Source organism: Trachinotus anak, unplaced genomic scaffold (genome assembly GCF_046630095.1).
Source record: "Trachinotus anak isolate AG129_WGS33_773 ecotype Australia unplaced genomic scaffold, CSIRO_AGI_Tana_v1 ptg000012l, whole genome shotgun sequence".
Taxonomy (NCBI): Eukaryota; Metazoa; Chordata; class Actinopteri; order Carangiformes; family Carangidae; genus Trachinotus; species Trachinotus anak.
This window is the reverse complement of record NW_027273863.1, coordinates 15088731-15098183: the sequence shown is the minus strand read 5'-3', so window position 1 is coordinate 15098183 and position 9453 is coordinate 15088731. Positions and strand designations below refer to the sequence as shown.

The 9453-nt window shown below is 41.3% G+C and overlaps 1 protein-coding gene across 4 annotated transcripts; it reads left to right on the top strand.

Moving 5' to 3' along the window:
• Nucleotides 1-696: 696 nt before the first annotated feature.
• Nucleotides 697-5103, top strand: LOC139629494 (tubulin beta-2A chain). Of its 4 annotated transcripts, XM_071492138.1 has the most exons (5): nucleotides 697-901; nucleotides 1371-1479; nucleotides 1784-1792; nucleotides 2797-2907; nucleotides 3651-5103. In XM_071492138.1, the coding sequence occupies exons 1-5, from the start codon at nucleotides 845-847 to the stop codon at nucleotides 4733-4735; spliced, it is 1371 nt and encodes a 456-aa protein (XP_071348239.1). In that variant the 5' UTR covers nucleotides 697-844; the 3' UTR covers nucleotides 4736-5103. The 4 variants fall into 4 exon arrangements, with proteins under 4 accessions (XP_071348239.1, XP_071348240.1, XP_071348241.1 ...); XM_071492139.1 differs by lacking the exon at nucleotides 1784-1792; XM_071492140.1 differs by lacking the exons at nucleotides 697-901; nucleotides 1371-1479; nucleotides 1784-1792 and adding an exon at nucleotides 1879-2487.
• The last annotated feature ends 4350 nt before the right edge of the window (nucleotides 5104-9453 follow it).

Sequence of the window (9453 nt, the reverse complement as noted above, 5' to 3'; positions counted from 1 at the left end):
TAAGGATTTTTGGGGAGGTTTTCCTCATCAGATTCAAGGGTCGGTGTGTGTTGTATCCGGACTGTGAATTTGTGATTTGTGATATTGGGCAAAGCTATATAAATAAAATATGACTTGAATATGACTTGACATAATGTTTACGTGGTGCATATTCTTTAAAAAATTAAACAAAAATAAAATCAGCACACAGCAAACCTGGGTGTGGGCGGGGATGATTTGGTTGAGGGTGTCAATAAACCCCCAACAGCTCATTATTATCCCTGGTCATCGTATTCTCTCTGTCGCTATATCTGCATTTTTTACACTAAAACATGACCATGATTTTACAGTGAGGGTTAAAATGCCTGAAGTATCAATCTGTACTTTTCAACCTGGCATTTTAAACAACAGGCTGCTTTGTAGGTTACTGTATAGTTGTTTCTTAACATGTTGTCCACTCATCTCTGACCAAGTCAGTCAGTATCACCCTGATAAAGTTTTACATTTTCTGGCAGGGAAAACAATCGCTTAGACTTTATAGAACAACCTCAGTTCATAGGAGTAAAAAAAAAAAAGGCCACATTTTCCCTGCATGGGACAGGGTGATGTCAGGAGGATGATGCAGCAGGATCCTCTGGTCCACTGCATCAAACCGGGGCGCTCCTATTGGCTGACGGGGATACTGGATGCTGCGCTGTGTGTAACGTCATCCGACCAGCAGCGCGTTTATCTATCTCGCCGGCTCGACACTCGCCCTAGAAATGAGGCAAGTGCTGATTTTTAGAAACACAGCGGCTAGAGACTGAAGACTTGGACGCCGGTGAAGTCAAGACAGGACGCTCTCTGCCCGCATCCGCAGCGCACCATGAGGGAAATCGTTCACATCCAGGCTGGGCAGTGTGGAAATCAGATTGGGGCGAAGGTATCAATATTATCACTGAATTTAGGAAGGGGGAGATTAACGAAGTGGTTGTTATTTTAATGCGGAACATCACACGTGTTATTTTCCTCGGATTTTTGTATTGAATAATTTATGGATTGACTGAAATGGTCCGTCTCTTAGAAAAAGAAATGACTAAACATATATATGTATATATATATATATATATATATATATATATATATATATATATATATTTTATTTTTTTTAAAGTTTGAGACAGATTGTTAGTTGTTTATGTATGTGAAGGGTGGGGTTCGATCGGGCTGGGCTTTGCTGGGAGTCAGCGGCCGCAGTGATGTGGCCCCCACTGCTGCGTGTCATTTCGTCGCCATGAGCGGATGCGCAACAGCTAAAATAAGACACACGCTGTAACTCGTTTTCATGCCTGGATCTGCCACTAAATGAACCCCGATAATTGAAGTTAGTGATTCTGTTTGCTCCATCTTAGTTCTGGGAAGTGATAAGTGATGAGCATGGCATCGATCCCACCGGTAGTTACCAAGGTGACAGTGACCTGCAGCTGGAGAGGATAAACGTCTACTACAATGAAGCATCAGGTAAAAAAAAAAAAAAAAAAGGCCATGTTTGTTTTAAACAAATAACATGTTTGCATCTGAATAATTTACCATCACGTAAAGCTTTGTTCCCGCTGCTCATTATCCTTGCATGACCTTACATTACACAGACCTCATTTGAATGCCACAGTGTGCTTATGTCACTAATTTAGCTGCAAGGGGAAAGTAGGTCCCACCATGAGTGCAGGGGAAAATTAGGACAGTGAACCTGCTAAAATATCTCCATGTCTCTGTCTCCCTGTGTCTCTCTCTCCCTCCCCCTCCCTCTCTCTCTCTCTCTCTATAGGGAGTACAGGTACCTGCAGTCTCTGTATAGCTGCCCCCGAGCTCACTGTGCCTTGGTCTCATCTCAGTGTCTGATTTTATTGGCGTGGCATGTTGAAGGTCATTCCAAATGCACCATGTGTTGTTGCTCATAGGCAGCCATTGTATATTAAGCAATCAAACGGTACCTGGTGAATGACGGGCCTAATCATGAAGCACTAGCTCCTGTGTTTTAGCCTTTCAGAGGAGGACAAGTCAGTGCAGCTCTGTGTGTACCCAGGATTCAGATTAACTTGTTCATCTGCTTTGGCTAAATGAAAGGCCTGCATAGGAAATCCACAAATGCCAATATTGCATATTCACTACAACTGTCTACCCCTGTCCTATCTCCTATCAGCAGGAATTATTGATCCTTTGTTTCCATGTTGCATGCTGACATCAGTGTCACCCACTGGCTTAATATTGCATGTAGACTAATTGAGCAATCCCACTAATCGATTTCTCCTTAAAGAGGAAAAGCTGGCAGATTTTTACAGAGGCGAGCAACATTAAGACTTGAGAGGATGAGATGAAAAAGAGGCACGGTTAGGGGAAGATTGCACCTTTGTTTGAATGGACTCTGCAGAGCTCAGCACTTCGAAAGCCCCGCTGGTCTAGAATAAGCAGTGCAGCATGCTGCAGCAGTTTGCTTGCAAGAAGGGTCACAGACGGAGAGGGTGGAGCAAGGTAAAGTGCAAGAAACAAACAATAGAAGGCACCATGCAGTCTTTAAGTATCCAGCGTGATTGACAGGCTGTGGTGTCCTTTAAACATAAAGGCTGTTCACCTACATGTTTATATTAGCAAGCAGTTATGCTTTTAGGTCAGTATATATACGTAATAAATATGGAGAAAATAATAATTTGAAATACAGTGAATTTTTTTCCATGGTTCACTACAAATGCTCTGCCATGATGAGACTGTCGATATCTTACTCCAGCCTTCTATCCATTACTTCTCCCTGTCCCTCTATCCTCTGCTCTTTTTCATTCAAAGGCAGCAAATTTGTCCCCCGTGCCATTCTGGTGGACCTGGAGCCAGGAACCATGGATTCAGTTCGCTCCGGCCCATTTGGACAGCTATTCAGGCCTGACAACTTTGTCTTTGGTGAGTGGACAACAAATCACGATGTCGACCCATCCTGAACCAGCTGCAATATCTGTTCACAATATGTGTGTATGTCAGCAACTGCTGTCAAATCCTGTCAAGCTGTGCTTAGTTTCACTTCAGAGCGCTGCAGAGTACTATATATTCCCAGCACAAAGCTTCCGCAGCCTCTCAGCGATGTGCCGGTGCTGTGATGCATTCTCCATGTGCAGCTGTGTCACACTGAGATAGCTCTTGTGGTGACTCAGCGAAAAAAAAAAAAAAAAAAAGATCTACTAGGAGATTTTGCTGCAGTGCCGATCACAAGTGAAGATACAAGGGCCAAAAAAACCTGCATTCCAGGATGACTAACCATTTCTTCTTACCAGGACCAGGAATCACACAAACAGAAGAACTGTCTTTAAGCTTTATAAATAATAAATGTGTAATTAAACCTGAAGCAAAAAATTATAGGCCACCAGGAATGTCATTTACCATGTCTAGAAATGAATGTGTGTATCAAATTAATGACAATGCAGCCAATAGCTATGTTGCTAAATTCCAGAAATGTCAATGTTATAATGCCAGCTGAAAAGTTGATGATTACTATCGTCATTAGGATCCATCCTCTGGGGACCATGTACGTCTGTACAAAATTTCACTGCAATCTACGGATGAATATAGTAACAACTTATAAAACCTTAGCAGAGAGCAGTGCCATTATTTGTCCAACATGATTTAACTTTAAACATTCCAACATGCAGGTCAAAGTGGAGCAGGAAATAATTGGGCCAAGGGTCACTACACCGAGGGGGCTGAGCTGGTTGACTCAGTCCTGGACGTGGTGAGGAAGGAGTCTGAGAACTGCGACTGTCTCCAGGGCTTTCAGCTTACCCACTCTCTGGGCGGAGGTACAGGCTCAGGCATGGGCACGCTGCTCATCAGCAAGATCCGCGAGGAGTACCCTGACCGCATCATGAATACCTTCAGTGTCATGCCTTCCCCAAAGGTGTCCGACACTGTGGTGGAGCCCTATAACGCCACTCTCTCCGTCCACCAGCTAGTGGAAAATACAGATGAGACCTTTAGCATTGACAATGAGGCTCTGTACGATATTTGCTTCCGCACTCTGAAGCTGACCACACCTACCTACGGAGACCTCAACCATCTAGTATCAGCCACCATGAGCGGGGTGACCACCTGCCTCCGCTTCCCCGGCCAACTCAACGCTGACCTCCGTAAGCTGGCTGTCAACATGGTGCCCTTCCCTCGCTTGCATTTCTTCATGCCAGGCTTTGCGCCTCTTACCAGCCGGGGCAGTCAGCAGTATCGTGCCCTCTCTGTGCCAGAGCTCACACAGCAAATGTTCGATGCCAAGAATATGATGGCAGCCTGTGACCCTCGTCACGGACGCTACCTCACTGTGGCAGCCATCTTCCGGGGCCGTATGTCCATGAAGGAAGTGGATGAGCAGATGTTGAGCGTGCAAAACAAGAACAGCAGCTACTTTGTCGAATGGATTCCAAACAATGTCAAGACCGCCGTTTGCGACATCCCACCTCGTGGTCTCAAGATGTCCGCCACCTTCATTGGCAACAGCACGGCCATCCAGGAGCTGTTCAGGAGGATCTCGGAGCAGTTCACGGCTATGTTCCGTCGCAAGGCCTTCCTCCACTGGTACACTGGAGAGGGAATGGATGAGATGGAGTTCACTGAGGCCGAGAGCAACATGAACGACCTGGTGTCTGAGTATCAACAGTACCAGGATGCCACCGCTGATGAGATGGGTGAATACGAAGAAGATGAAATAGAGGATGAGGAGGACGTCCGCCATGATGTTCGCCACTGATTACAAAACACTGACCTGACATTGTGAGTGAACCAGTCCCTCCAAATAGTAATTGTTGTTGAACAGTGCAGTGAGATCACAAGAAGCACGCTAGAGATGCAGATGTTCGACCACATATTGCAGTGTGCAGATCATGATGAAATATAGCTGTTTAGCAAAAACTATGCTGCATATAGATATGGCTTTTAATGACAAAGATCATGAGTGGTATTAGAATTTAAAAATATGCAAGTATTGTAGCATTGGTTTTCCAAGTCATGCTTTACCAGTGTCAAAAAAGAAGTCTTGTCCTAAACACAGTTTTGTAACATTTACTTCAACATGCTTTCACTGTCTCAAGTCTCAAATAAAACATCCACTCCTGTCAATACTTCATGTCATGTTTTTATTTGATAGCTGCAGAGGTGTGAGGGCAATAGGCCCTAAACTATCTAAAGCATCATATAGCTTATTCCTTTGTATCACAGAGCTTCATTTTTTCCCCCAAAAACTATTTAAAACCCACCGGAGAACCACACAGCTGCAAGAGGTAACACGTTCCCTCACTATGGTAAACACTGTTTTGGTGTTGTAAATACAAAAAAAACTATAATGCCCATACGTGTCAGAAACCTTCTAACTATCTTTAAAACCAGAATGATACTGTTTATTTGTGGTATTTAAGGAACGTTTTTAAATAGAAACAAATGGGACCTGGGTTGTGAGCAACAGACAAGATAAGAAATTCAGAAGATAGTAAGACACTGACTAACAAGGTTGATTTTCATCAAGACACATTTTATTTTCGGATAAATTTTGGTCCATTAAGATGATGAATAGCAACGTCTCAAATGTGAAGCATTCACTTCGGTTTAAGGTTCGTAAAAATGCCGAAAGCTGTTGTGACATTTTGATCTATGACCCTATTGGGCACATATGTATCTGATTGACACATCTCCTAAGAACCAGGGAGGAGTCCAGCAACAGCAGAAAAATAGTTTTCTAGAAAAAATGTGGAGAAAGTAATAGGAGACAAAACACATTTATCACTTAGAATCTAAGAGTCCAGTGCATACCATGACAGTGGCTTGATGAAACTTGCTGATATGCTTGGGCACCCTGACAAGACACACTGTGATTCCTTCAGTGAGGGCAGAAACTTGTTGTTGAAATAGTTTCTATGGGTTTTAGGTTTGAAATATGATGCACATGTTGCCACACCCCAGTCTTGGCTGTCAAAGCAAGAATTTTCCATCTGAAAGTTGATGAAAACCATCTGCTTTGATAAGACTGATGGCCAGAAGAGCAAATCCTAGAGGGAAGATGAAAAAAAGAAGAAAATCCTGTTTCAAATCCTTTTCCTCTCTAGTTGGAGCGAAAGCAAATATTAGTCTTTACAAATAACCCAGAGGAAAGATAATATTAGAAACATAATAATAGAAGAAGGTAAAGCGAAAACAGGGAAAGTCTATACGTCTTATCCATTCCAAGCTGTCAGTCGGACAACTCCAGTGAGACCGATAAGCCTTTCAAGTCCCAAGTGGTGTAAAACAGGTCAACCAACTTGTCTCACAGAGGTTTTAAATGCTGTGTCTACTTTTAGCTCCATGTGAAATTGGGAAGCAATGTTTGTGAGGTGCCCTGTTATCTGCGGGACACTTCTGTTTTGGTGAGATAGCCTACAAGTACAATACAAATGCAAGTAGACAGTCAATTGGCAAAACAAATTTCAGGTCTGTGGTAGATTTCATAACCATCTACTGAACGGCAGCAGAAACTTTCTGCAGAGGACAGTAAATTAAATATCCATCCATCCATCCATCCATTATCCATTATCCATTATAGTGCTTATCCCAGCAGGGTTGCAGAGGGCTGGAGCCAATCCCAGCTGACACTGGGCGAGACCAGGGTACACCCTGGACGGGATGCCAGTCTATGACAGGGCTGACATGTAGAGACAAACAACCATTTAGGCTCACATTCACACTTAAGGGCAATTTAGAGTCACTAATTAACCTAACCTGCATGTCTTTGGACTGTGGGAGGAAGCCAGAGTACCTGGAGGGAACCCACGCAGACACAGGGAGAACATGCAAACTCCACACAGAAGGAACCCAGAACCTTCTTGCTGTGAGGCAACAGCGCTATCCACTGCACCACTGTGCAGCCCTGAATTAAATATGGAGAAATGTATATTGCTAAAAGCAAAGAAATACATTTAATGCAAATGTTTTGCTCTGACATAAGCAAGGATAAATACGTGAATTGAAAAAGATGCGCACTGCCAGGGGTGGCATTTGAAAATAAATTGTTAAGTCATATTTATAAGTTAGTAAAGCTGAACTCACATTTGCATCAGTGTGAGACAACAGGACCTGAAAAGGAAGAAGCAGTAACTGTCTGGACAGGTAGAAGAACCTCTTTTGAATCTTCCTTTACTTTTTAATAATTGTATTGTTACTTGAGACTTTCTCTCAGAGATACACAGCATTCCGACAACACGATAACAAGCCATGTGTTCTTTTATAACAAATAAGCAGCCTCTGTGACACATATTAACTCTCTAGTATTTACATGTTTATCAGAAAGTGGCATTTTTCTTATTGCGATGTGTTACAATGCTGCAGTAAAAACTGAGGTAACTCTAGGGCTTTCTACAAAGCACATCAACTCAACCTGTGCACTGTGAAACCCCCACCATACCCTCTTCTACTGACTGCATGACTGATTGTCAATGCTCTTTATCTTCAGGCAGCGTCACAACAGTATGATCATGATCCTGTCGTGTTGGATGTATTCTTGTATGCAAATAAATAAATAACCCTCTGACTTTCTAACCCTCTGGTGAAAGATGAAAACCAGGCTTTTCCCCACCCACATCTCATTTAAAACCACTCTGGTCAGTTTTTTGGACTTTGCCTGCATTCTCCGTCTAAATTACTTGCACACTAACCCATGAGGGAAACCGGATTTTCTACTTTCTCTTCTTTGCTGACGTGAAGCATGAGTGAATCTTTTCTAGTCAGCTACAAAGAAACCGCTTGTATGTGTTCAACACAGTCATCCTGCTGCCTGCTTGGAAAAGCTTGCAGCAAAATCCTTTTGACCTTTAAACCTCACTGACTCAATCAAGTTTTAACTGACAGAGAAATACACCATAACTTTGTAGGTCAAGATTTGAATTCACCTTTTTTAACCTGACAGACTCAACAGTCAGTATTTGAATGGTTTAGGTATGTGCATTTGTCAATTAGCACCAAAACATGTCTTTCAAATGGAGTACTTTCAGTGGAATGATGTACTTCTTTGCATCTGATTTGCTTTGTATACAAATACAGTTGATTTGAATGATGTCCTCCATGGTGAAAGCTAGACGACTAAAACACTGCATCAGCAAAAATTGTCTCTTTGAATGAATGTCGTTCAAACACTCCCTCCAAAGCATTTGTTCATCTGATTATTAAAAATATAGTTACATGTAAAGATGAGGTCATATACTAGTGTTTGATGTACAGTATTTAACAGTATCTGTATTATAATATATTCAAAATTGTGTTTTATATAATCTTTTGAATGTCACAATATTGTGAAATTAGAAAAAAGACCAATACAACATTTTTTGTTTGATTTTATTCTGATAGAAGGTGCAAAACTTAAAAAAAAGAAAACATCCTTACTATAATGCTGCTTTAGTACTGTACTATTCTAAAGCAATTTATGAAATATTCATACAGCCCATTAGAACCAGGGAAAATCAAACATATATATCAAAAGCAAGAACAGCAGTATCAAACGTCATTCTACCAAATGTTTTCAGTGCTTGGTAAGCTCATACTCTATTGCATTTCCCATCATACCCAAATTATGTAACCTTCACACACCCAAAAACACACCATATAAACAACCTATTCAAAATCTATCCTGGAATTATGTCATAATATACATATGTAAAAAAGAATGAACAGCTTTGGCACTAAGATATTTTGGAGTTACTTATCTTATTACAGGAACAACATGGAAAACCCACACATATTCTGTAGGAATAATACAAGTGCAACAATACAATGGAGAATTTGTGTAGTGTTGTCTCCTTTACTTTATAGTCTATAATGACTGTGCTTCATACCGATAAAAAGATTTCATCCCTCCTTCGTTAACTAAATCATTCAAACACTTTGTTTGTTCCGCCAACGGTGCTTTCATCAGTTGTACAGTACAAATGACATTTATCTCAGTTTCATGCAGTTCCCAAGGAAGCCACCCATATAAAAATTCTCTGTTAGTTACAGTTTAACTAAGTACAGCAATCCAAAAGATAAGCTGAACAGTTTATGGCATGGCTAAAGCTAAAATATTACAAAGGCAAAACAAGAATCTTTAGGAATACACCACGCAAATATATACAGCAGATCTGGATCTGTTTTTTTTAAAGTCTATATGGATGAATGCAATGTGATACTAAGTACAGAAACTTTTCTTTATCTCTGCTTCTGCCCGAGTGGCTTTGAAATGCATTGTGTGGTTGTTTCAACGGGAATTCTACGACCACACTGTTTTCAGAACACACTGGTTATGAAACTGATTCTGTGCTGTTTTTATCAAAAAAGAGCAAGATGAGTAAGAGTAAGTAACTGCTGTTTGAAAATAGTATTGATCCATACCAGTGACATGATTATTAGCTTCCAAATAATTAAATTTCTTCTTTTCAAAACTACATCTATTATAGTAACTGGTTTATT